Consider the following 26,001-nt stretch of genomic DNA (forward strand, 5'->3'; position numbering starts at 1 on the left):
GACTGAGCTGCCCCTTGCAGGGCTGGAGCAGCAGCTGCACCCTAATGTCAGCCAGGGAGCTGTGCTGCTCCCAGCAGGCTTCATGCTGCCCTGGCCCTGCCTGCTGCAACAGGCAGTTGGACAGGGAGGTTTCGGGTGCTGAACTGACCCCAGGCTCATGGGCGTCCATTTTCCAGGGGCCCTGGTTGTGCCAGCGGCGTGGGGTAGGGGAACTGGGCTTGGCTGTGGACTCCCAAGAGGTCATCAGTCTCCTCTCCATCTGCTGCCCTCTTCTGCCTGCTCCCTCTTCTGCTGGGAGGGCTTTCCCCATCCTTCTGTCTGCCCATCCTGGTAGTGGTGCCGGGTAACCCTGTGTGTCTCCCTGCTCCAGGGCACAGAGATGGAGGAGAAGGACTACAGCGAGACAGATGGGCTCTCCGACAAAACAACCCCCAGCAAGACCCAGAAGTCACCCCAGAAAACCACCAAGAAAGTGAAGAGTGCCCTCTGCAGAGTGACCCTGCTTGATGCCTCCGAGTATGAATGCGAGGTGGAGGTGAGTCCCAGCTTCAAGGGGCTGCGCTGGCACCAAGGAGCGGACATGTCTCAGGCCAGGGACCCTGCCCAGCCTAACGAGTCCCACTGTCAGGGGTCTTCCAAGGACAGCTTTGTAGTACCTCTCTCATAGGGAAAAGGATCCACAGAAATTGCTATTCGAGTTGAAATTTCAAAATAAGGAAAAAATCTGGAAAGACAGACCCTAGCAGGGAATTTCAGCCCAGTGAATCCAAATTTGGTGGCTACTCACAGTAGAAAACAGTGTCTAAAAAGCAGAAGCTTAATAGATGGGGGATAGAGCTCAGCCTGACAATATGTGCATGGCATGTCCATGCACCAGCCTGTCTGCCAACACCTCAAGAGCACAGCGTGTTGGCTGTCCCACCTGCTAAGGTGAAAGACGTGTGTGCATGTGTTGGTGTGAAGAGGCTGACATGCGTGGACCCACACGGCTGCCCCAGGTGGGTTTGCGTCCATCCTCTCTGTGTTCAACTTCTTATCCCTTGCTGTCCCTTCCCACAAAGCTGGCAGGCCAGGGACCGCACGGGGAGGTGTGTCAGAGCCTGGCAGCATTGTGCATGTGTGTGTGTGTGTGTGTGCGCGCGCGTATGTGTACGTAAGGGTGATACATGTGCACATCCTTGTGGCTGCATCCTTGTGTGTGCAGGCAGGGCGGTGTGCCCAGGCAGGCGGTCCAGCACTCTGCTTTGAGTGTGTGGGCCACCCACTGTTTGTGCAGCATCCCAAGTGTGTGGCGTGGGCCTGCACGATTGCATGTGGGTGTGCACCACGGAGTGCATTTCCCTGGTAGTGGCTGTCACTGCAGGGAGGGACAGAAGGGACTGGCACCTGCCGGTGGCTGTCTTCTCATTGGGAGATGCTGCAGGGCTGCTTCAGGGACCTCTCCCTTCTAGGACAGGCTGGGGGACATCCAGGATTAAATTAGGAGTTGAGGCTGTTTTTTGTGGAAGGGTCCTGTGGCCCTGCTGCAGGGGCAAAGGCAGCTGGGAGGAGAAGTACTTGCTGAGAGTGCCTGTTTCTGTCCCCAGCGCTTGCTGCTGTCTCCTGCCTGCAGGTTGGGGAAGGCAGTGCTGCTCTGACCTGTGGCATCGTCCTGGTGGAAAGGACATTTTTAAGGACTGGCAACTTTGCTTAAAAATGCAAAAGCTGAGGTTGTTCAGGAGCAGAAATCCTGGAGCCTTTGCCAGGGAGACCTTTGCACTTGCTGCTGGTGAGTGGGCAGATGGGGTTTTGTTGGCAGCAGCGTGGAGCTGCCTGCACAGAGCGGACCTGCATCTGTATGCAGGTCCTGCCTCCCCCGGGTCTCGGCTGCGCAGGATTGATGAACATAAGGAGTCTGCTCACTGTGGCTGCTTGGGACAAGTGAGGCAGCCGGCGGTGGCGGGGTCTGGCCCCCTGCCCACGGCACAGGCATCAGGGCCTTTGATCTGCACACTCCAACAGCACTGCCTGTCACTTTAGCGGTAAAATTTGTCACAAAGCTATGGAAAGATGGGTTGTCATGAAGATGAAAGCCCTCCCACAGAAGAAAAGGAGTGGAGCACCCCAGGGACTGCAGGGGGCTGACGGGGCACAGGAGCAGCTTGCGTGAGCCCTGGTGGGGTCATCCTTCCACTGGCTCTCCCCATAGCATTGGCCAAGCAAAACCAGCAACCTGGGTTGCAGGCTCACTGGCAACTTCATGAGCAGAGCAATGCTCCTTGCCGGGCATGGGTAAGGATAAGGACGAGCTCTCTGCTGTTGCTGTGTAAAGAATGGGGTCGACTTTTAGAGAGCTGCTGCTCTGTAAAAAAGCCACCTGGGGCATAGGGGAGAGGGTTTAGTGTAGAAAGGCTGGTGCTGCATTTCTTCTTTCTTTCTCACAGGCCCTGTGGGAATAGTTGTGCCTTGCCCACGTACTTAATTAAGGCCTAATTCAGTAAAAATCAAAAAGGGGAGTCAAACCATTCAGTGTAATACTCTGGCACATGCCATGGGTGAGCCCCTGCTTTCCAAACCCAGGTCAGCAGGAGGGAGGAGACCCAGGAAGGGTGACTGCAACTGCCGGAAAAGCTTTTCAGGGCAGGAGGAGCCCAGGGTTGCAGTTGGGGGCAGCGAGCCACTGGGGCTGTGCTGCTTGGTGCCCTGGGCTGCTGTCCCTGGTGCGTGTTATGAAGGTGCTCCAATGAATGGATGCCTTGGAGAGGAGAGACAGAAGCTGCCAGGCTGGAAGGCTGTAAATAGGGGAGAAACACACATGGGAGAGGTTGTTCTTCCATCTCCATGAGCAAGCCTGGGCCTCACTGCCACCAGTAATGAAGGGAAATTCAGGGGAACTCAAAGGACCAGATAACGAGGGTGCCCTCCATCCCTGTGCATGGCTTGGGCTCTTCATGGCTCTCATTTGTCATGTCATGCTTCGGGACCCAGCTGCCACCAGCACCAGCAGGGAGGGTGTTGGGAAGGAGCTTGTCCCATGGGCAGCGCTGGCTGTCACAAGCTCTGCGGCGTATTTGTCCCAGTTTGGCTGGTCTGGAGTGGAGGTGCCTGGGCTGGCTGGACCCCTCTCTGGTTTGGCATCACTCTTCTGGTGTGATGGGGGATGAGCTGGGTGGGCACTGGGTCCTCCCTGGCCCATGGGACCTGCTGCCTGCACCGCACTGGCTGGGCTTGACCATGCCTCTGCCTGCGTGTCCCCAGAGTGGTGCTGCTGGGTGAGGGGGCTGCTCTCAAAGGCAGCCCAGCACCTTTTGGTGGTCACTTGGAGGGCCAGGGCTGCCCTTGACCCTCCCCAGTGCTCCCTGCCTGCACCCAGCAGGTGCTGCCTGCACCTGCCGGATCTCCAGGAGCACAAGGGAGCCGACTCACCATCAGTCTCTCCATGTCTCTGACAGAAACACGCCCGAGGCCAGGTCCTCTTTGACATGGTGTGCGAGCATCTCAACCTCCTGGAGAAGGACTACTTCGGCCTCACCTTCTGTGACTCAGACAGCCAGAAGGTGAGCACAGGGGGTCCCTCTGTGGCCGTCCCCTCCATGGTGGGGGGCCCCCCTGACCTGCTGTCTCCTTGTTGCAGAACTGGCTGGACCCCTCCAAGGAGATCAAGAAGCAGATTCGCAGTAAGTGCCCGGGGAAGGTCCATCCTTCCCAGCCCTGGTGCATCCTGCGGGGCTGCTGGATGGCTCGGCTGTGGCTGTCCTCCAGTGGTTCCCCTCCCCACCTGCCCTGGAGGGGACCTTTGGCAGCTGGCCTGGGGACAGTGATGCTGTTGCTTGTTCGGCTGCCTGTTATCCATTGCTCCTCCTATCATAACAGGCGTGGGGGGCAAAGGACCCCGTCTGTGCCACCAGAGAGCTGGCTGAGACCTGGTCCCTCTCTGAGCGCCATCCCCACCTGCCCTGAGCAGGGAGGACAGGGATGGGAAGAAGAGTGGGGGGCTTGCTGGGACAGGTCCTGGGGTGCCTTTGCCCATGATGTTGCCTTGCTGGGGCAGCAGAAGGGCTGTTGCCCAAGGTATCACCTTCTGGGACATTTGAGGCTTTTGCTGTGATGGTAGTCACGCTGAGCTGATGGCCTCTGAAGTTGTGATGCTTTTCTCTCCCCAGGGGTTTGGGGAGAATTAACCAAATCATGCTGGTGTCCCGATGGCTGTTGTCGCAGCAGCTTCTGGAGCCCCCTTGTCCCTGCCCTGTGCTGGGCTTGGGGAGAGTAGTGAGACCCTGAGTGGATGCCTGGATGCTCCTGCACGCCTGCATGCAGCCAGCGTGGATGCTGCCCTTACTGCTCTCTCCCCTCCCTAGGTGGGCCCTGGAACTTCGCCTTCACTGTGAAGTTTTACCCTCCAGACCCTGCCCAGCTCACGGAGGACATCACAAGGTGAGGACCACCTCTCCATGGGCACAGCTGCCGGGGCTGCTCCCAGGGGATCGGCTGGGAGCGTGTGGAGGGACGGGGCTCAGGCAGGACGTGGGCAGCTGGAGGATGTCTGGGGGCTCACTGCCCTCCCGCTGCATGTGGCATGTCTAAGGCATGCAGAGTGGGGCCAGGAAGGTGGCTGTGGGAGGTGGCGGCCCCCACAGAGAGCAGTGCAAGGTGGGGGTGCACGCTACCGCTTCCCGGGGAGGCCCAGCCTGCTCTGGAGGGCACGCGCCTCCACCCCGCTCTCACCCTCTGCCCCCTCCTGCAGATACTACTTGTGCCTGCAGCTCCGTGCGGACATCATCACGGGGCGCCTGCCTTGCTCCTTTGTCACGCATGCCCTGCTGGGCTCCTACGCCGTGCAGGCTGAGCTGGGTGACTACGATGCCGAGGAACACATGGGCAACTACGTCAGCGAGCTCCGCTTCGCCCCCAACCAGACACGGGAGCTGGAGGAGCGCATCATGGAGTTGCACAAGACCTACCGGTGAGCCCCAGGAGAGGACAGGCTGGTGGCGAGGAAGGCACCAGACAGCTGGCCCACACCCAATGGGATGCCCGGCCATGTGTCCCCCTCTCTGTCTCCCTGCAGGGGAATGACCCCCGGGGAAGCGGAGATCCACTTCCTGGAGAACGCCAAGAAGCTCTCCATGTATGGGGTGGACCTGCACCACGCCAAGGTACGGGGCCGTGGGGCTGCCAGAGCGATGCGCAGTGCCACCCCATCCTGCCCTGCTGCCTGCACACCCTTCCCTGCCCAGCCCCTTCCTCCCACAATGAAGATTCAACAAGGACATGGTCCTTGGCAGCCAGCTCTGGGTGGCCCTGTGTTGGACCAGAGGACCTTCAGAGATCCGACCTCAACCAGTCTGTGATTCAGTGACATCTCTGTCAGCTGGTCCCCCATAGCAGAGCACCGAGCAGGAGGGAGCATGGCACTGCTGGCTGGACTGGTTCTTTCTGGGCAGCTGAGCAGTCTCCTTCTGTCCCTCTTGCCTCCTCCAGGACTCGGAGGGCATTGACATCATGCTGGGCGTCTGCGCCAACGGCCTCCTCATCTACAGGGACCGGCTGAGGATCAACCGCTTCGCCTGGCCCAAGATCCTCAAAATTTCCTACAAGAGGAGCAACTTCTACATCAAGATCCGCCCGGGTGAGGTGGGTGCCATGCGCCAGTGCGGCCTCAGGGCACGGCAGGGTGCCTGCTCTGCTGGACTGGGGCTGCCTGGCAGGGAAGTCGTCACCTGGCTCCAGCCTCTGCCCCAAGGGTCCCAAGTTAATGACCACACTGGCCAAGAGAGCGCATCTCCTGTGGCATACGGAGGCTTTCAGCAAGTGCTTTCTTGTTCGTGCTCTCATTTTCTCACTGGCAAAGTGACTTCAGCAGGCTGAGGGCACGCCAGGCTCCTTCCCCCACTAGCCAGATGCCATGACCCCACTGGCGCAGGGAGGTTGCCCAGAAAGGGGGGTTGAGGGCCATTTTTGATGTGTCTTCCATGCTTCACAAAAAAAACATCAGGAGGCTTTTTCGTTTGTTTTCTGACTTTATTTTCACTCTTTTCACTTTTATGTGCACTGATGGGAGAATGCATTTCCACCCCCGTTTTCCAGCAGGCAGGAGGGCAAGGACAGTGCATCTAAAATGGAGTGATGCCCTCTTGCCAAAACGAGCTGTAAAAGGTTTTTGTTTCCTTAGGGAATTTATCTTGTACTGAAAAGCCATTTACAGTTGAGGAAAGTGCTTAGGCTAAAAGTGTGGGGGCATGATCCCATCACCCAGTGGGGCTGGGGATGGACCTTTCCAGCACTGCATTGAAGAAGACTTTTTTTGCATTGTGATGGCTCCTGCCAGGGGAACCTGGGCACCGTGGCAAGGCAGGTCCCATCCCATCATGTCCTCTAGGGCAGGATCTGACTGTAACAGCGTGTCTCTGTCTCCCCCAAGTACGAACAGTTTGAGAGCACCATTGGCTTCAAGCTGCCTAACCATCGCTCCGCCAAGCGTCTTTGGAAGGTCTGCATAGAGCATCACACCTTCTTCAGGTGAGGAGACCTTCTCCAGACCTTCTCCAGGCCTCCCTTCTTGGAGGCAGACATGCTCCTGCCTCTTCCGCAGTGGGTACACATGGGGGACAATGCCGGGGGGGCACGGCTGGGGCTTGCTGACAGCACTCTACCTCTCTCACCCCTAGGCTGGTGTCCCCGGAGCCACCCCCCAAGGGCTTCCTGGTGATGGGCTCCAAGTTTCGCTACAGCGGGCGGACGCAGGCGCAGACACGGCAGGCCAGCGCCCTCATCGACCGCCCGGCTCCCTTCTTCGAGCGCTCCTCAAGCAAACGGTACACCATGTCTCGCAGCCTTGACGGAGGTATGCCCCAAATTGGGGAGGGGGAGGGAGATTGGTCCGCTGGCGGGAGCGAGGGGAATGCTGTTCGGCTCATCTCTGCGAACTTGGCAGGGCTACAGCAGCCATCGGGCTTCCTTCTGGAGGCTGTCCCCAACTGCATCTCCATGGCAGAGGGTCTGTCCCCACCCCAAGTGATAGCTCAGACTGCGCATGAGCAGGGGGACATGGCAGGGCTGGGGTTGGGCAGCGTGGGGACAGGGCTCCCCCGTCTCCCTGTGCTCTGGGACCCCTGGGGCCACCAGGAAGCAGCTCCTCAGCCTCCAGGTCTGAGCTGGCAGGGTGTGGGGCAGGGGCTGGGGGTCTGGGGCTGGGGGGGCTGGGGGTGGCAGGGCCGGGGTGACCCGGGCTCTCCCCCACGGGCAGAGTTCTCGCGCCCAGCCTCTGTCAGCGAAAACCACGACGCCGGGGCAGAGGGCGAGAAGCGAGATGAGGACGGTGAGTTTTGCAGCAGGAGACGGTCTGAGACAGAGGATGAGGAGCTGACCACCCCAACGAAAATAAAGGAGCTGAAGGTACAGACAAAGCAGGCAGAGGAGGGTGGGGGTGGAGGGGTAGGCTGGCTCACACCTGGAGAGGGCAGGCAGGGGACCGGGCACAGACAGCAGGGCTGGGCTGCAGGCAGGAAGGGTCACCTCGGGGCATGGTCCCTTGCAGCCCTTTCTCTGCCAGCTGTGCCGCAGGCTGGTGGGACCCTTGGGACATGGCTCTTGGCCTCACTGGTGGAAATGGGGTTGTCACAGGGGCTTGGCTCAACTCTGATTCTCCAGCACCCACCAGGTGGTCTCAAGGCTTGTCCCCAGGCAGGGCTGGACCTGGGAACAGCTCTGCTCCAGGACAGGGATGGGGATGGGGACAGGCCAGGCACACCGGTGCCCACTCATGCCTGCCACTGCCCAGGCACAGCCCACCCACTCCCTGTCCCGGCCCCTGGGCTGGCCCAGGGACACCCCAGCCCATTTCAGCCCCACTCTGCGAGGGGAGGGGGGGTCCAGTCCTTCTGTGCCCTACCAGCCCACCATCTTAACTGTGATGTTTGTGACAAGTTCCCTCGACTGACCCTGCTGGTTACTTTTAACCCTCTCTTTGCTGCCAGCCGGAGCACGAAACAACCCCCAGGCACAAGCAGGAGGTATTCTCTCTCTGGAGTATCTTGGTCCTCATTGGTGCATCATATTGTCCATCCTTTCCAAAGCAACACTGTGTGTCACCCTATTTACTGGAATACAAGATGCACCGGGACGGGGGGTTGGATACTAGAGAAGCCCAATGAGCAGACAGCTGGGGATCTGCCCTAGCGTGCGCACGGCATCTTCTATCCCACTAAGTAAGGTAGTCCTAATCATACGTGTGAGCAAGAGCCCTCCCAAGGTGCAACGGCCGGGCCCTCACGCCGAGTCCTTGGCCCGTTGGGAAGACCTGGCTTCTGCTCGTGTTACTGACTCCGCCATGTCCTCGCCTCGTGTCTACTCTCCGTCCAGCCCTGCGTCCCTAGCTCACCTGTACAGGCTGGTCCCATCGCTCCCGCTGGCGCCCCGACCCGTGCTCTGCTTTTGCCTAACCTGAACTGCCTCCGTCACCTGCCCTGCCCAGCGGCTCTGCTCTCCTGCAGGCCCCCTGCTCCCGCAGCGTGGCTCCTCTCCGCAGAGAGCCAGGCTGGAGCTCCTCGCAGTGCTGCAGCTGCCGTCCAACCCTGCTGGGGGCAAATAAGTCTTGGGCTGCCTTCAGCGCTTGCACAGCTGCCTGTGGGGGCAGGCACTGGCACCCACCCCCTGTGCCAGAGGGCAGCTGCCTGCATCTGCCCAGCCTGAGAGGGGGCTGTCGCAGAGAAGAGGGAGGCTCTGCCATCCCCTGCACAAAATCCTGTGTCTGCAGTGGCCCCCCCATTGGGAACAATTCATCCCAGCCTAAAATCCACTGCTGCTCCCTGGGGCTTTCCCCTCTGCTCGCAGCGGGACGTAGGTCCTCGCTGGAGCTGTCAATGGGGGCAAACACGGCCAGACAATGGGGTTTGCTGTGCTGGCACCACACAGCCCTCACCGTCCCACTCGGCAACACAGGGCAGACCCCGCTGGGGCGGTGGGCACTGGTCCCGGTCCCTCCCCTGCCCGCCTCATTGCTTGCCCCACTGCATGTGCATGTGCTGCTGACCTGGCCCCCAGCACACCCCGAGCCCAGAGGTGGGCAAACCATGAAGCACTTCTCCACGGCTCAGACATGCGGATCCACGGGAGGAGTTTTTTCATGAGTTACACTGAGCCTTCAGGATCTGGAAAATTTGGTAGGGTTTTTTGTGGGACTCTTTTGGGTCTCTGGGTTGTCGCTGAGGAGAAATACCTGGGAGGTATTTTAGGTGACTCCTTTCGAACCTCAAAAGAGGTTTGAGCTTAGGTTTGAAGCAGAAGCCAGAGTTCTTGCTCTTGCTCTGAGCCAGTTTGCCCACCTCTGCGGCAGGATGAGGGGAGCCACCCTGGTACCTGTACCGTCACAAAATGATGCTCTAACGCCTAAACCCCACCTTGCACTTGAGCGCTCTGAGCTGTCCTCTCTCCTCAGCAGGCCAGACCCCACCCCAGGCTGCCGTTGGGCCCAGGCTGGTCCATGGTGATCCAGGCTTGGATCCATGCTGGACATCTCTGACCAGCCCTTGACCTCCTGCCCTTTGGCAGAAGCCCACTTTGAAGGAGCTCCATTGGAAACACCAGTTTCCTGCCCTGCTGGGACAGAGGCCCAGGCTCCCTTTGTGCCTGGCAAGAGAGAGCAGCAGAGGAGGCTGCTGGTATTTCCAATAAAGCCCTATCCCTTTCTGATCCCAAGGGAGAGCCCACTCTCTCCCTCCAGGTGGTTTAGCTTGTCCTCAACAGGCTGTGCTGGAGATGCCAAAGGGGCATGCTTTGCCCTTCATGGAGGGAAGCCTGCCACGTGCGTTTGGCCACATGCTGCCTTTTTGCTGCTTCCTGCAATGGTCTTAGTGAGAACTGCAGACCAGGGTGCTCTGACACGCTGTTCATTTGGCTCTTGAGACCCTAAAGTCAAGCCCAGTGTGAAGCAAATCCTCCCAGTGTCCCTGATCATCTCTTTTGCCTTGGCTCGTGCTTTAATCATAGTTACCTTCCTCTCTCCTTCCCCAAGTTTTTAGACAAGCCAGAAGATGTTTTGCTGAAGCATCAGGCCAGCATCAATGAGCTGAAACGGACCCTGAAGGAGCCCAACAGCAAGCTGGTTCACAGGGACCGGGACAGGAGGCTGCCTTCCTCACCAGCCTCTTCCTCACCCAAGCATGAGGATGAAACACCAAAGGGAACCCCAGAAAAGGCCAGCGAGGTTTGTTCCACTGCTTCTCTTATGGAGGGGATCAGGTTGTTCATGGGGAAATGTTCCTCACCTGTTGGGCTCTGGGTCTCTGCCTCCTGCACTACCCTGGGGGAGCATGGTGGAAATTACGTGGTGGGGACACGGGATGGAGGAAGGGGACCTTTGGCCAGGCCATTGTCTCTTAAGTTTTGTAACGAGCTAACCATTTTCACACTGTTGGTAGTGATCTCCCCTTGTGCCCAGGCACTGCATGGGGTTGAACTTCTCATCCTTCTCTGGAGGGCTGTGTTTTGGGGGTACCTGAGAGTTGGGCTGTGGCTTTGTTGGTCCATGAGATGGGGCTTTCCTCACCCCTCGTACCAGCAGGGCTGCTGCGTGGCAGTGCCCAGTGCAGCTCTTGCCCAAGGGGTGTCCTCAGCAGAGCAGGACCAGGCACGTGCGCAAAGGTGCCCCACGGTGCTCTCAGCAGGTGGGACCTGGTGGTGGGAGTAGGAAGAGGGGTGAGCGGTGCCGCACTGGCATCCTGCACGCACGTCCTCCTCTCCTGGCATTTTGCCTGCTGGCTCTGCAGTGGGACCGCAAGTGTGAAAGGAAGGCTCCTGGAGAGTTGGAATTGGCGCTGCCAGGGCATGCAGAGCCCCTGGTGCTGCGTGAGGGGTGCAGATGTGGCACAGCTGGGTGCTCTGTGGTGCTGGGTTCCTGGTTGCCAGCCTGGAAGCCCTCTCCCTGCCAGGGACCCTCCCTGCTTGCTCTCCCCTCTGCAGTGTTCTCTCCCCCATGGGGGCTCTGGAGCCAGTCCTGTGCCTGCTCCGGTGGGCATGGCTCCAGGCAGGGTGGACGCCACATGCAGGGCCCATTTTGCCCTGGCTCCGTCCCAGGACAGTCTTGCAGAGCAAGTGAGGATATGGGGCTGGGCTGCGAGGAGGGCATGGGGTGCTGCGGGGCAGCTGGGCCAATGGCTCTCTGTGGGGGATTTGTGATGTGCACATGCGCCTGTTGGTCCCCAGCACTGACCAGAGACCCGGGGCTGCAGGGTGACCCGGGCAGAGGTGAGCTCACAGCCCCTCATCAAAGCACTGAGCTGGGAAGAGGAAGGAGGGACTTCACCCCACATCACTTTTACAAGCAAATATATAAAGTGCAGAGATGTAAATGGAGCATCTAGAGCTGGCATAGCTGTGACCTCTGTTCATCCATCCATCTACCCATCCACCCACCTACCCACCATTTGTTCCTTCATTCCTTCTCATGTGCTCTCTCTCTCTCTCTGTCTTTCTGTCTGTCTCTCTCTCTCTTTCCCCATGGGTGCTGGGGTTTCCATGCTGGCACAGACGATGGAAGAGGACACCCCAGACGATTTTACATCTGAGCACGGAGCTTCCCTAAGCATGGAGTCTTTCACGCAGAAAAGCCTTGTCTCCTCTCCTGAGGTTGTCACCATCCTCCTTCTCTCCCCACCCCTCGCTCTCACAGTTTGCCCCCACCGTGGGGCTCTCCAGCCTGCCGAGATGGCTTCTGCCCTCTGAGCAGAGCTTGAGCCATTTGCTGGCCCCTCCATGTGGCTCCCCTCTCCAGTGATGGGCAGGATCCCTTGCCAGGACAGGGCTGTTGGTGAAATCTGTTCCCCTGACTGTTTCTTCTGGGCTGTGAGACAGGGTCCTGGGAGAGACCTTCCAGTGGAGCCCTGCTGTGCACCCCCAGGGCTGGCTGTGCTCTGGGTGAGGGGGCCATGCTGGAGACCAGTGCTGGGGGTCCTGAGGCAGTGCTGACTCTATGTCACAGGCACTCTGCGGGTGTCCACTCCAGGTGCAAGCAGGCAGGCAGCTAGAAGCTGTCTTTAGCAATCCCTCGTGCTTTCCTTTCACTTTGGCTACAGTTACAGTTCCCCAGGCACCCTGAAATAGGGCATATCTGGAGGCATCAGAAATGTTGAACTATGCCTGTGCAAAGCAGGGTCATGCTGCCTTTGATGTCCTTGTGCAGTACCCACAGGTGAGGAATGTGGGCTCTCAGCACTGCTTGCATGCAGGTTTTATCTCACGTGATGGTGGTTGTTTCCCAGGACAGCCAAGAGAACATACCACTGAGCAGAAGAAAACTGGTCTTTGAGACTTGATTCTGGTGTGGCTGGACCCAGCCATGCTGCAGTGTGCTGCCCAGTGGTGCTGGGGTGCACATCCTGCCTGAGGACCCCCAGGGAAGACAGCGGAGTAGGAGCAGCATCGGGCAGGGGAGCAGACAAGGCAGGGGCAGGGGTGAGGCTGGTCGCGCTCTTGCTCCTTTAGCGCAGAAGCTGCCAGTGTCGGTGGGCTGTGCTCTACCAGCACAGCTGGAGCCTGAATCTGGGCCAGCTGGAGCACGCATCCCCAGGAGGCAGTCTGGGTGTGAGTGAGGGCTTGGGCACAGCCTTGGGCTTCAACAAGGGTACAGGCATCTTCAGTGAAGCTTGGGCTCTGCAGCAGCATCTTCTGGTCCACGCTGGGACCCGCTACATGCCAGTATTTAGAGCTGGTGGACAGAAATGGCAGAAGTGAGGTGCGCACACATCTCTTGATTCAGAGGGTCTTCCCCTCCACCCTCCGGAGACCCTTGGGGTGCCAGGGCTGCGCTGGGGTGCAGGTGCTGAGGTGGCCTCACTGGTGATTTCTCCCCAGGCATTAGTGGCTGAGACTCAGCACCTGATATGTAAGAATTTGTCCTCTCCTGGCATGTGGTTGCCATGAGGAATTTGTGGCCCCAAGAGGGTGATGACATGAGGACAGCACATCTGTGGAGCTTGGAGCTCTCATCACACTCAGCCAGAAAGTCACTTGGTGCTGAGGCTGGATTATCTGTCATCCCCAGCTATATGCGTCTCCACCCTCCCCTCCATCCCTCAGTCCTCACTCCTGGAGGACCAGAATGCTGGGCTGGGAGGTGCTGGGAGTCTCTTCAGCTTTGGGTGACAAAGCAACCCAGTATCTCAATGTCTCAGATTCATGCTCCCCTCCTTGTCATGAGGCTCGTGCTGTCCTCTCAGGTGAGCTGGGTCTCCCTCAGGAGCAAAGAAAGACGGCAAAGGGAGAAGCCTCCTGCCTCCCCTGGGCTCTGTCCAAGTTTTGGGCCTTGTTGGTAGGGGCAGAAGGCTGTCTCTGCTCCATGCTGTTGTTTCTTTCCTTTCCATCAGCTTGCTTTCTCTTGTGATGTGTAGGCCACAGTGAGAATGGCCTTCCCAAATGCTCCTGTTCCCAGAGCAGATGCATTTGGCGGGGGCAGGAAGTGTGAAAGTAAATTATCCACTGGGAAGTTAAGGTTGCTGTGTGGACAGATCCTTCCCAGCATCATCACTTCTTAGACTCAGCTCCTGCCTTGGCACACACTCTGTCCTGCCAGCCTACTGACTTCCAAAGCTCCAGAAGTTCTCTTCTTTCCTGGAGGACATACTCAAGTATCCAGATATTTGTTCCGAACATCCCCAAGAGTCCTCAAGCTCTGGATACACAAGGGCTGCCATGAGCTGTGGAATCAGAGCTGTGGCCAGAGCTGGCATTGAGCCCTCTGGAGCAGAGTTCAGATCACACCACAGTAGTTGGCTCTTCCCTTGGAGTGGGCTGTGCTCATCCCAACGAAGTTTGAGAAGGAAGCTGGTTTGGAAATAAATCTGGAGCTTTTGGGTTTTCTTTACTGGTTAAGAGGTGCTGCCATGGATGAACACATTGTTCCAGGCTTCAGAAGACTTGTCTTAAGGCTTTTTGATCTACAACATCTGTCTCAAGCCTTAGCTCAGAGAAGGAGCCTGAAGAAACTCATCATCTTTGTCCAGGGAAGGTTTCCTCCAAAGGACTCTGATTTGCAGCCAGAGAAGGGGGACGAGAAGGCTTTGCTGAAGAGATTTGTACATGTGCTCACAACCTGTCCCTCCTTGCCTTGTCTGCAGAAAGGGTTTAGTGATGAGACCGCACTGCAGGAGCAGAAGATAAGCTGCTGTACCCTCAGGAAAGTAAGCAGTCTTCTGGTTGAATCGCCCACAAGCATCGCTACTGAACGGGAAGACTGGTGTTGAGGGAATGCCAGAGACCACCCTGGGCTTCCCAGCACACCCAGTGCAGCCGCTGAGTTAGTGATAATGTTGCTTTCATGGGTCAAACCCAACTGTGAAAGACAGGTGCAACCTGGAGCTCCTGGCAGTCACTGACTGCCTCTGTTGCAATTTCCATGGACTAGGAAGAAATAAAACCTGCATTGGAGGCAAGTGTGGAGGAAGGCACCTGGAGAGCAGACGGTGCTTGGGAGCACAGGGTAAAGGGATATTGGAGAGGCTTGTGCAAGCGATGCTGTAGGGAGCTGGCATGGGACAGGTCTCCTGAAGACCTGGCTCCTCCAGCGCAGGTACAGAGGGCTGCCTGGCTGTGGCAGGGTGCAGATGCCATAGCAGAGTCCCTGGCAAGGAAGGATCTGTCTTCCATCTGTGGAGGAGGGTGCCCTTACTGCCATGTGTGTGGCATGGCTTGCAATGCATGTGTGCCATCCTGGCAGCTGCCCTCACAGCGTGAAGAGCCCGCACCCACTTCTGCCCTCAGGTGGCTCCGTGTTCCCGCAGGGGCCCGGCGGCAGGCCATACCTGCACACAGCCCCTGGGGTGCCTCCTCGCCAGGCACAGCCCTGCTGGCACTCCTCGGGGATTTTCGGGGGGCAGCCACACTTTTGCCAGAGCCAGGGGCAAGGCAGCAGGCATGAGGTCTGCTGCTTTCCTGGGTGCTGCCAGGGCAAGGCCTGGGGCACTGTGCCTAGGGAGCTTTGCTTTCTTTGGCACCTGGTAAAGAAGGCAGGAGCTGGGAGGTGACATTTTTCTGCCAGGGGCTTTCACCAATTTCTGATTCCCCTCCTTGTGGAAGCCCTTCCACTAGTAATTGGTTTTCATCCTTTCTCTCTCTCCTCTAATCTCACCTTCTTTTCCCTTCCCTCTTGCTCTGCTTCCCTCTGCCCCCCTTTCTGCCCTTATTCAATATCACTTATCAGGTTTTCCATTTTGAGTGCAACTGCTCCAGATGTTCACCCAGACATCCCTGGGTGGGGCATGACTCATGTTTTCATGGATTATTTTTCCTAGTTTGAGCGGGGAGCGGGCAGCCAGTCTTCCCAGTCACTGGGGCTGGAGTGCATCCTGGTGCCACAGAGGGTCAGTCTTGCCCAGCCTGCAGAAGTGATGCTGGCTCTGCCTGCAGGCAGGTGCCCAGGCAGCCTGTGTCATGGGCAGAGCCAGCCCCATGGTGAACTCCACAGGACCATGCCCGATGCCCACGGCAATGCCCTTCATGCATGTGCTGCCTACAGTAGGATGGCTGGGGATGCTGCTGGGCTTCCTCGTCAGTGCAAATGTTTTCCTGCTGCTGTCTTCTCTTTCTACCTTCTGTTCCAGAAGCGGTTGAATTTTAGCAGTGCTTTGTTCTTGACACTTGTGAAGTCTTTAGCTTTCTTGCAGGACAAACATGTGAATGTACAAAGTGTACGTAGTAACAGTAATCTAGCATCCTCCCCTGCACAGCAGCACAGATATACTGTGTGGTATATCACACACCCACTGTGTCCTTGCTGCAGGATGCTCCACAACCTTTGCTTGGTCCTTGCTGCAGTACCCGTAGCTGTCTCAGTGGCCAAGCCTGTGGTATTCTTTTACATTTCACAGGTAACCTTTTACAGGTTACATTTTCTGAACTGCTTGGTTTCAGCATTGCTAGAAACCTCTGCTAAATAATTGCTTCTGATGAGATTTCCCTGGAGAGCTGGAAAGAAAGGATGGACTTTGGAGTGAATCTGAGCTGCAGCATCTGGTAGGAAGGGGAAAGGGCCTTTCTGATGCCTAAAGGTGGTTTCTTTTCCTGCTTATGTTCCTGGCAGTCTGACATAGTCTTAGGGCATGTGGATGAAGCTGAGAGTGAAGCTACTCAAAACACCATTGCCTACAATGAAATCTCACCCTTTGCTCATGGAGATTGCTAGAGCCAGCTAAAACCAGGAGTCAGATGGTCCCAGTTGGGTTTAACCAGCTGTGTTCCCCTGCCTCATGAGAGATGCCCTGATGGCTGTTAATGTGTCTGCTGGGAGCATTGCTCCCACTTCTGTACTTCCAACAAAGCTGCAGATACTGCAGGTATGTCAATGAGCCATGGCCCAGAGCAAAACATGGTCCCTGGAGAGGCTAGAGGAGCTCAGTCCCTGTCATGGCATCAGCCCCCTTATTCTGTCCATCAGCAAGTTGCCAGGCTCTCTGTATAGACCCTGCCTCAACTCTTGCATGAATAATAATAATAAGTTAGTCAGCCCTGTCCGAGGCAGATCAGCTTTCTGTTACTCATGACAGCAGTCATCAGCAGTTAGGTAAAGTATGTTTGATGCTAACTCTTCTTGCTCCAATTGCAATGCAGGGCTCGGAGCATTGGGTATTTATAGAGAGAGAAACTCCTAGGCTGGAAGCGGTAGCTCTAAAGAAAGCTCTGGGAGTCAAGAAAGAAGAAGCACATGCAGGTACCTCAGAGGTGAAAATGAGTGCGAGCGTATCGAAAGTGGAGATGGCAGTAGGGAAAGCCAAGGAAGTGGCAGGCCAGGAAGAGCCAGCAGATGCATCCCTGGATACCCGGACAAGAGCAAAAATGATCGCTAGTCCAGAGGATTTTGAGTCTGTCTGGGAGGATGAGATTGATGAGAAGGAAGCCAGGGGGGAGCCCAGCCAGGAGGCAGAGCACGTGTCAGCTGAGAGTGCAGAGGAGCCCCAGGAGGAGGGCGAGGAAGCAACCACCAGTGAGCCAGGTCTGCCCAAGCCATGTCAGCAGCCTGAAGAGAGGCAGAGGGCCAAAATTTTGGGGCCAGAGCCTCCCCAGGGAGAAAGCGAGGTGGTCTCCAAGGAGCGTGCTTCTGCAGCCTCCAGGAAGCAGGAGGCCAGAGTGCTGGCCACAGCCACAGAGCTCATTAAAATTAAAGTGAAGGCTAGTGATGAGAGCTCAGACACTTCTGCAACCCAGAGGATCATTTACTTAGGAGACCCAGAGGGAGAGGAGAAAGACAGTAAAACACACCTGCTCTCAGAGACTGGCTTGGAGGAGAGACCAGAAGCCACTGAGAACACATCCAGGGAGGGATCTGGGCACACGGCACCTGTGGCAGAAGGTTTCCAACCCTCTTCCTCAGCAAGCCAGCAGCACAGGGCATTGTCTGGAAAATCTGCTGAAGCACTGGAGCAGCCGGGGACAGGCTGTGATGGGACCAGCCTGGTGGAACGTCCTACCTTGGGGCAGGAGGAAGGGCTGCCTCTACAGCAAGAGAAAGCATCTGCTGGGCTGACAGGCTGCGAAGCACCTGAGGGAGGTGAAGCCCTGCCATGTTCCCGAGAGGTGGGACAAGAGGAAACAGATCTGCAAAGCCCAGTGGGAGGCTTGAAGCTGTGTGGCCTGGCAGGGGATGGCCGCAGGGCTGAGGAGCACAAAGGGAGCCCAGTACAGAGCCCGGACATCTGCATGGCAGTGGAGGGGCTCTCAGGAAGGATTGGAGCAGACAGCGACAAGGAAGGAAGTGCCAGAGTGGTTCTTCAGATGGAAGAGATAGAGACCAAGTCACCTCCATCAGTTGTGCCTCGGCAGGGTCACCCTCCCACCACCATGGGGTCGGAGGGGGATGAACCCAGCACTCCTGCCCCTACACCCTTTCCCCAGCAATCCAGCCCTGTCCCTGCAGAGCCAGTCTCAGGCACTGAGCCTGAGGGCAGAGACCTGTCCCAGGGCACCAGCCCTGTAAGAGGTATGGGCCTACCCAAGATTGTGAATCTCTCAGCAGAGGTGGAAAGCAAGGAAGCAAACCCTGTAGTAGGCAAAGGAGCACCCAAGGACATGAGCCCTGTAGCAGAGGTGGCAATACCCAGTGGCGCCAGTCCTGAATCTGAAGAACAACCCCAAGACATGGGCTTTGCTACATGTAAACCACACCAAGGTGCAAGTCCTGTTGCGGGAGGACCACCCGAAAACACAGGCGCTGCAGCAGAGCCGATCCAGGTCAGAGACCCGGCCACAGGGGAGGTGGCCCAGGACATGGGCCCTGTCACAGCGAAGGCAACCCAGAGCAAAATCCCTGCCACGGAAGAGCCACTTCAGGAGAAGCCCGTGATAAAAGAGCTCTCCCAGGACATAGGGCCCACATCAGGGAAGCTGACCAGAGATGAAGGCTGTGGGATGGAAGAATTATCCGATGACAAAAGCCCTTGCATGGAAGAGCTGCCTCCCAAGGCAGAAGAACCAAAACAACAGATTGAGGCCATAATAAGAGACCTGCCCCAAGAGGGTCCCATGGCTGAAGGGCTGCTCCACACTACAGATCCCAAAGTGCAGGAGCCACCTTGGGACTTGGAGTTTAATGTGGGACAAGATCTGCAGGGCAGGAGCCCTGCAGTAGGAGAAACCACCAGGGACAGTGACCTTGCTCCAGGGCAGCCACCGCAGGATAAGTCTCGTCCCAAAGAAGCTGCTGATGTTCTGCACTCCCACTCCACTGTAGCAGGATTGTGTCAAGGAAGCAAAACATACCGGCTCTCTACCTTGATCTATGAAGGCAGAGAAGAGCAGCAAGCGAGCAGTGGGACACATCAAACAGAGTCTGAGTCGTTGATGTTTGTGGCTGGGAGGACAGGAGCTGTGTCCCAGGAGCATGGAGATGTCACTGTGGCCCCAGGTAGCTGGCAGGACAGTGAGAGCTACAGGAAAACCTCAGTGGCCTCTAAGATTAAGATGTTCGAGCAAAGTGAAGCAGAGCGAAGGGCAGCCCAGGAGGGACAAGAGCGTGTGCCTGAAGCTGAGACATCAGCAAAAGCAAAGGGGAAGATGGGTCTGGCACAGGACATGCTTTTGAACACAGGCCTTGCCTCACCGCTGGTGATGCTAGTCACTCCGGTGGGACCTGCGTCCAGTGCAGGCTCCTTGGCCCTTGGGCAAGGAGCTGGTTCAGGAGACACCTCCCAGCCTCTCTCTCTGAAGAAAGATGTTTCTATTGTCCTGGAGCACGAAGGAGAAGACAGTGCTGACCTGGCTAGTGCTGACCTGGCCTCCCCCGACTCTGGCTGCGAACTCACACTGGCAGAAGCCGTGGTAACTCTTCCAATGAACTGTCCGGATGGAAAGTTCATGCGCATGTTGTGTGGCTCTTTATTACCATGTTCAGTGGCTCCTCACACATCCATTGACTGACAGCAGTCGCTTTGCATCCCCTGTCCTTTTATGTATGTGTGTGTGGTCAGGCTTATTTGCTGAATGCAGACCTGCTGGCCAGTTGGTTCATCAGCTTCTGTTTTGTGACCCCCCCCGACATTTTGGCTCCCTGGAGAATGCCGCTCGCTAAACCCGAGAGTGGGCACCCCAGCTTCATGACCAGGAGCAAGAAAGGGAGACGGGGGGGTGGCTGAAGGAGCTGCGACTGTCACGGACACGCACACACACGTAGCAGCAGCGTGCCCACGCTTCCAGCTTCACCCTTGCATTTCTTACGTTGATATCCCTTCTTGCTTAGCTCGCCGGCCTTACCCACCCTCCCCTGTCTTCAGCAAGCTGGTGGCTGGATGATGAAATAGCTTTCTTCGCTCTTTTAAGTGCTAGATGAGCTCCTGTAGAGTTCATTTCCTTACAACTAACCATTTTCTCTAATCCAGAGCAAATCTCAGGAACCAAGTGGGGAAGAAAAGGATTTATCTGACCCGTCAGTAAAATCCAGCCTGAAAGAAGAGAATGTAAAGACTGCTGTTCCAGTGGTCTTCCAGGTCTCAGTGCTGTTTTACTAACTGCTTCTTACCGTAGTATCAAAGCTCACCTTAACCAGCTGAGGGCTGTGTGCTTCCAGCTCCTCTCCCCATTGCAGAGCTGTTATGTATATATTTATACATATACACACACACACGGAAACATGTATGCAGGTGTGTTCCTCTTGAGTTTGTTTGACACCCCATTTGTCATACCTCTCAACCTCCCAGCAGTGCCAAGGGAAGGTTGTGCCGGCACAGCCTGGCCCATTGCGGGGATGGATCTGGCTGCAAATGCTTGGACCAGAGTCCAGGAGGTGGGTTTTCTCTGGCATCAGTGGGCTTAGAGCTCTTCCTAAGGGAGAACTGCCTAGAGCGAGACGCAAAGTCCAGCAATGGGTCTAGATTTCCCATGGCATCGTGGCAAAGCATGGTGAGGAGAAATGTACCCTCTGATGGTGGAGTTGAGAGGTATGTCCATGTCTGGAGAAGAGCTAACGGAGGGAGGGCATCCCCTGGCTCTGATCGTGCTGTCAGTTACACTGACCAAACACTTAACCAGGTCATCCCTAAGACTCACCCCTGGCTGTGTGAGGTCTCTGGAGGGGGACCGTTGTGTTGGTGGGGCAGATTTACCCCCCCCCCAGTGCAGGCAGCTGCCCCGGTGTACGTGGCTGGTGGGCAGCACCGGCGGGGCTGGTCCTCCCCCCCTGGGGTGATGCTCTGCAGGGCCCACAGAGATGCTCAGTGGAATTGGCACACTCCTTTGCTTCTCCTTCACCGTGTGTGGCTGCTGGGGCCCTTTTCTTTGAAACTCTTCTCTCTTTCTTTCCCTTTGGTTTTTTTTTGAGTGCCCAACCTTACTGACATACGATAGCACTGGCGTCTGAGCTGTTTCTGAATGTGTCTTAACAGACCTGTTGTTTCACATACATCTGCTTCCACTGGGTGCACTGACGTGCCTCCAAGCTGGCCAAGCTTTTCTGTGTGACTTACCCTTTTTTGAGATGACTAATTACCGATAGACTTTTGGCAAAATCAGATTGAATAACCCTTCTCCCCCCACCCCACCCCTGCAAAGTCGCTGCTGTCAGAAAGGTTTCAGTCTCCATGCTTGAGTTGTGTTTGACTCGACTCTGTGATGTTTGCTGCAGCCTTCTTTCTCCTCCTCCTCCTCCCCTCTCCCCCGTCGGCACTGCCAGTGCTGCCATGCCACATGGTGCTCACTGTCTCCGTCTCTCTCCGCCATTGTGTCTCATTCAGAGAGCGGGCTTGAGGGAGGGCATTGAGGAGAAAGCTAAGCCGCCTCGGCACAGGGCTCCCGAGAGTGACACTGGCGATGAGGAGCAGGACCAGGAGAAGGACTCGGTCTTTTTGAAGGACAACCACCTGGCCATCGAGCGCAAGTGCTCCAGCATCACGGTCAGTTCAACCTCCAGCCTGGAAGCAGAGGTGGACTTCACAGTGATCGGTGACTTCCACGGCACAGCCTTTGAAGACATCTCCCGGAGCCTGCCTGAGCTGGACAAGGACAAGAGTGAAACGGAAGACGAAGGCCTGGTTTCCTTCCAGCACACTGACAAAGTAGTTCCTGGGCCGGAAGAGGATGTCAAAGGTGGAGAGAAGGTCTCCCAGCCCAGCCCAGATGTCTCCCAGCTAGAGGTACACAGGGACGCCATTCCACTGAGACTGTCTCAGTGCCATCGTGCCTCCATGTTCCTTGTCCTGGTGCCTGGTATTGCCGTGCTGGTGTGCACTCCCACACTGGTTTGGAAGAGCATGCTAGCTTTCAAACATCCCCAGGTTCCTGTCCGGTGTAGCTGTTTTCCCCCGATGCACGCTGTCGTCTGTGTTGCATGGCTCTGTTGTGTGTTTTGTGCATCTGCTAACCAGGAGAAGTCATTGTCATCTCTTAATCCCCCACGTTTGGCTGCCTACCCTGTCCCTCACACCACTGCAGCATGTCAGCAGCTGGGAAGGGCACGTGTCACTAACCAACGGCTCTGTCCTTGTGTTTTGCATGAAGTCAGTGACCAGTTTGTGTAGTGAAGAGAAATGTGCTGCCAACTAACCTCTCTGGTCATGCTGGGGCTGGGAGGGATTTATTGAGTAGCTTGTGGGAGCGCTCCAAAGCTCGTGGAGGGTCACTCCTGTGCTGGGAGCAATCATAACGGGCTAAGAAAACTGCATGCAGCATGCATGTGGAATTTGAGTGTACACCACAGGGAGAGGACAATAGAGCCAGCCCCAGCTCGGACAAAACATAGCCTTGCCTCTGTTCTGGGCCAGGGCCATCTCCTGCCCGGTCAGCGCTGGGGCAGCCCTCCAGCCCTGGCAGGTAAGTCCCCAATGCTGCATGGAGCTGCCAGGGTGAGTCCAGACCTGGAGCCAGGAAAAAGCTGCAGAATTAAAGGGAGCTTTCTCTGAGCCAGCCTGGAAACCCTTGTGCAGAGCATCTGATGCCGTGGGCTCCAGGGTCACAGTGGGGCCGTGGTCATGGGTCATCAGCTCCACACTGCCCCATGGCCGGCAGTGGGCAGGGGAGGCTTTTGGCTCAGGAATGCTGAGTGCTGGCTAAGCATCCCCTGTGCAGCAGCCCTTGGTGGGGAGTGCTGGGAACCTGTCTCCATTCCCCCAAGTTTCTGATACCCTGGGTGTAAACACAGCCTCTGGGAGCTGGTGCAGGTCATAAACCTGCTGCGGGGCACAAGTGAAATGGGTTTGGTGGGTCTCACCCACCTTCTGAAGACCAGTTTAACCTAACCCACAGTGTCTATAAATCTATCCAAAAAGTCTCTGAAAACCCCAGGGACAGAGCATCAGGTCTGATTTGGGGTATGTCTGTCACACAGGGCACTTTGCATGGTGGCTGTCTGCCCAGGGCAGGAGCCTGGCCTCTGCTCTTTGCCCAGGTAGGACTCAGCATGATGCTTGCAGGATGTCATACGTGTGTGGCACTTGCAGAGGAGTGGGGCAGGGATGTTCTGCTTGTGGGGGCTGGTGCACGAGGAGCACTCAGGGCTGTTGGCATCATGCCCCAGTGCCTGACTTGCTGTGTTTCTTCTGCAGTCATCAGCCCCAAAAATGGATGCTGTGACCGTCGGTCTGGGGCTGGGCATGAAGAAGCCTGAAGCAGATGGCTCTGCTTTCCACCACATCGGCACCACAGACACAGCCCAGGTGATGTGGTGGCTCCGTCCTCCTGTGGTCCTGGTCCCTGATGGCTCTGCCAAGTCTCAGTCCAGCAAAACCTGTCCCCGGGCAGCAGCACTGGGATGGCAGGTGTCCGAGTGGGGTGGTCGGGGGCCTCTGCTCACCCTTGTCTTGCTGGACTCCCCAAAACATCAAACTAAAACCCACCCAGAGATATTCTGTGTGCATCCCTGGCCCCATCTGCCATGCCACTGGGCAGCACTGGCACATGGGCACGTCTCCAGAGGTTGACGGCCACCATACACGCTGCACCATGCGTGTCCGTGGCCTCGTGGCCCTCCCTGGCTTCCTCTGGCAGAAAGGACGTTCCTGTGAGTGTCACCCCCTCCCTGGCACCTCCAGGCTCACCAGGTTTCCTTTGCCCCGGCAGGTGGAAGGAGGCACCCCGGGCAGCAGGGACACCACAGCCACTGTTCATGCTGGCACCGGAGAGATGGCACTGGCAACCTCAGTAAGCGGGGCTGGCCCCTTGAGAGGTGGGGGAGCTGCTGTCCCCTGCAGTCCCTCTGCTCCGGCGAGGGCAACGGGCCAGCTGTGCTGGGGGGGACGACCCTGCCCCACTGGGGATGTCTGCGGAGGGTGACCTGCCGTGTTTGCCCCTGCATTGCATCCGAGCCAATGCACCCATCTGCTCTTCTTTCAGGATCACAGCACCAAGGCTGGGAAAGGGGCTGTTCCCACAACAGACCTTCGCTCCCTCTCACCGGTGAGGGGGGGCATGTGGTGCGAGCAGCCTGGCCAAGTGGTGGGGAGGGAGGGAGGCAGGCCTGCTGGGCTGGGAGTGGCTGGGGTTAGTCCCACAGGGCCCCCTCCTGTGTTCCCAGCACTCGCACCCTTGGCTAGTGTGTTGGTACTGGGAAGAGCAGAAGGATGCTCAGAAGGTTGGGAAGTGAGATGGCAGGGGACGCCCTGCCCGTGGCCTTTCTCCTGTGCCAGACACGCACCTTGAGCATCTGCTGGAGGAAGAGAGTTCCTAAAAAATAGCCCAGTCTCATAGCAGCCTGAGGTATCTTTAGCCCTGGGTGTCCTGCCTGGCCACCCAAGGCCACACGCAAAGTCTCCTGACTCCCACTGGAGGTGATGACCATGAACAACCCTGTCCAGCAGTAGGCCTTCCTGTGTAAAGGAAGTTTTCTACTCAATTGCCTCATTCTGATGGAGTCAAGCCTGGCCAAACGCCACGTGCTGCCCCAGGCTCATCACTTTGTGCAGGAGGGAGAACGTACCTGGCACTGTGTGGCTGGAGCACCAGCACAGCCTTCCCAGCCCTCACCACACAAAGTAGGGATGGGCAAAGCTTAGAGGTAGCCTGAGAGCTCTGCACTTAGGGTGTCCCTTAGAATGGATGGAGAAGAGCAAAATGCAGCCATGAAATCATCTCCCTGCTGCAGAGGCCCTTCCTGCAGCTCTGGGCTTGGGGTAGCTGTGGAAACCTCTCCCTGGCCCCCCCCCAAAACCCCTATGTCCAGTTGGAAGCACAGTGCAGTGTCCTTTTTTCCCTTGCCACTCTCCCTTCCCGTGCTTGGCTGTGTAGGTGCATCCCGGTGGGAAGGTCCCAGCAATTTGGGAGCCAGCATTGGGGGCTCCCCCATGGCGGCCCCGTTGATGCCGCTGCTCTCTCTTCTGCAGATCACCAGCAGCTCTGCTGGGAAGGAAGTGCTCACCAGCATATTCAGTGCCACTGCGGAAACCCTCTCCACTTCCACCACTACCCACGTTACCAAGGTAAGAGCAGCTCCAAAGCAGGCAGCCGGGGGGTTCCTGATGCAAGCCACTGGAATTGGAGGATGGGTGGATTTATACTGTGGTTAGTACAAGCAGAAAATGCCGCTTTCCTCTTTACAAGCTGAAAAAGCATATGCTGTCCCGTGGGGGATGGCGAGCCAGCACAGCACCCCGTGCCCCACTCTGAGTGCTCCGTGCCCGATTGGGCCCTGCTGTGCTGCCCCTCCCATCCAGCCAGGTGTGACCGCAGGGGGCTGCAGGCAAGGACAACCAGGCGTCAGCTGTTCGTCACCTGCATACCACCCACGGGGACTATGAGCGCTTGCTGTGCCCACCTCTACTCCTTGGTAGATTGGGAGGGCAGGGAGTCATTGGGGCGAGAAGGAAGATCAGCGCACAGTGTTGCTGACCTCCTGGAGCCAACTGCAGTGGTGGAAGGGACTCCAAGTTAGGCTGCCAGCAGCATGCGAGTCCCTGTCTGTGCAACTGGGGTGAGTGTTCCCAGATGTACCTAGAGCCAGACCCCAGGTCCCCGTGGGCCAAGAAGCCCACAGCACCAGTGCTGGAGCATCTCGCCTTGTGTCAGCTATGGGAGCCGTGTTAGCATGGGGTGTATTGGGTTTATTAGAGCTGGAGTGGCACAGGCAGCGGGGAGTGATGGTGGGAAACGGAGTTAAGGCTGCATCAGAGGACTTCACCCATTGCCATTTCATTCCCAAATTAAGGACACATAAATGAAAGCAGAAGCTTGGTACCTGCCACCCAGCCCTTTTCCTTTTCTCCCCACCTACGGCCAGCTGTGTCTTGCCGGTTCTAACCACGCACCTAGTCAAGGGTAGTGGGAGATACACTTAATTATGGGGCGAGTTCCTAAGGTGATGCTGGCATTGTCCCTCCTCCCGTGGGCAAAGCTGCATCCACCAGGAGCTGGCTTGTTGAACAGCTGTGGGTGAGTGCTCTCCTTCTTGTGCAGACTGTGAAAGGAGGGTTTTCCGAGACCCGAATAGAGAAGCGCATCATTATCACAGGAGATGAAGATGTGGACCAGGACCAGGTAGGAGCAGGACACCCTGCCTTTGCCCGGCTCTGGCTGCCCCCAGCTGCAGCACCACATGCTTCTGGTTCTGGCTGGTACATG

The 26,001-nt window shown here is 57.1% G+C and overlaps 1 protein-coding gene across 18 annotated transcripts in view; it reads left to right on the plus strand.

Moving 5' to 3' along the window:
- EPB41L1 (erythrocyte membrane protein band 4.1 like 1) overlaps positions 1 to 26,001 on the plus strand; it is a 72,091-nt gene that overhangs the window by 40,747 nt on the left and 5,343 nt on the right. For 5 of the 18 annotated variants that reach the window (XM_030009156.2, XM_030009158.2, XM_030009155.2 and 2 more), the window contains 21 exons: positions 371 to 535; positions 3,432 to 3,536; positions 3,614 to 3,656; positions 4,338 to 4,413; positions 4,724 to 4,942; positions 5,048 to 5,135; positions 5,461 to 5,613; positions 6,401 to 6,498; positions 6,648 to 6,823; positions 7,226 to 7,374; positions 7,956 to 7,991; positions 9,992 to 10,183; positions 11,506 to 11,604; positions 16,579 to 19,281; positions 19,839 to 19,946; positions 21,189 to 21,587; positions 22,995 to 23,105; positions 23,509 to 23,589; positions 23,782 to 23,844; positions 24,768 to 24,863; positions 25,837 to 25,917. In XM_030009156.2, coding sequence (XP_029865016.1) covers positions 371 to 535; positions 3,432 to 3,536; positions 3,614 to 3,656; positions 4,338 to 4,413; positions 4,724 to 4,942; positions 5,048 to 5,135; positions 5,461 to 5,613; positions 6,401 to 6,498; positions 6,648 to 6,823; positions 7,226 to 7,374; positions 7,956 to 7,991; positions 9,992 to 10,183; positions 11,506 to 11,604; positions 16,579 to 19,281; positions 19,839 to 19,946; positions 21,189 to 21,587; positions 22,995 to 23,105; positions 23,509 to 23,589; positions 23,782 to 23,844; positions 24,768 to 24,863; positions 25,837 to 25,917 — 5,241 coding nt within the window. The remainder of the gene's footprint in view (positions 1 to 370; positions 536 to 3,431; positions 3,537 to 3,613; positions 3,657 to 4,337; positions 4,414 to 4,723; positions 4,943 to 5,047; positions 5,136 to 5,460; positions 5,614 to 6,400; positions 6,499 to 6,647; positions 6,824 to 7,225; positions 7,375 to 7,955; positions 7,992 to 9,991; positions 10,184 to 11,505; positions 11,605 to 16,578; positions 19,282 to 19,838; positions 19,947 to 21,188; positions 21,588 to 22,994; positions 23,106 to 23,508; positions 23,590 to 23,781; positions 23,845 to 24,767; positions 24,864 to 25,836; positions 25,918 to 26,001) is intronic. The other 13 variants (XM_030009160.2, XM_030009162.2, XM_030009163.2 and 10 more) reach the window with 13 other exon arrangements.

Source organism: Aquila chrysaetos, chromosome 3 (assembly GCF_900496995.4).
Source record: "Aquila chrysaetos chrysaetos chromosome 3, bAquChr1.4, whole genome shotgun sequence".
NCBI lineage: Eukaryota > Metazoa > Chordata > Aves > Accipitriformes > Accipitridae > Aquila > Aquila chrysaetos.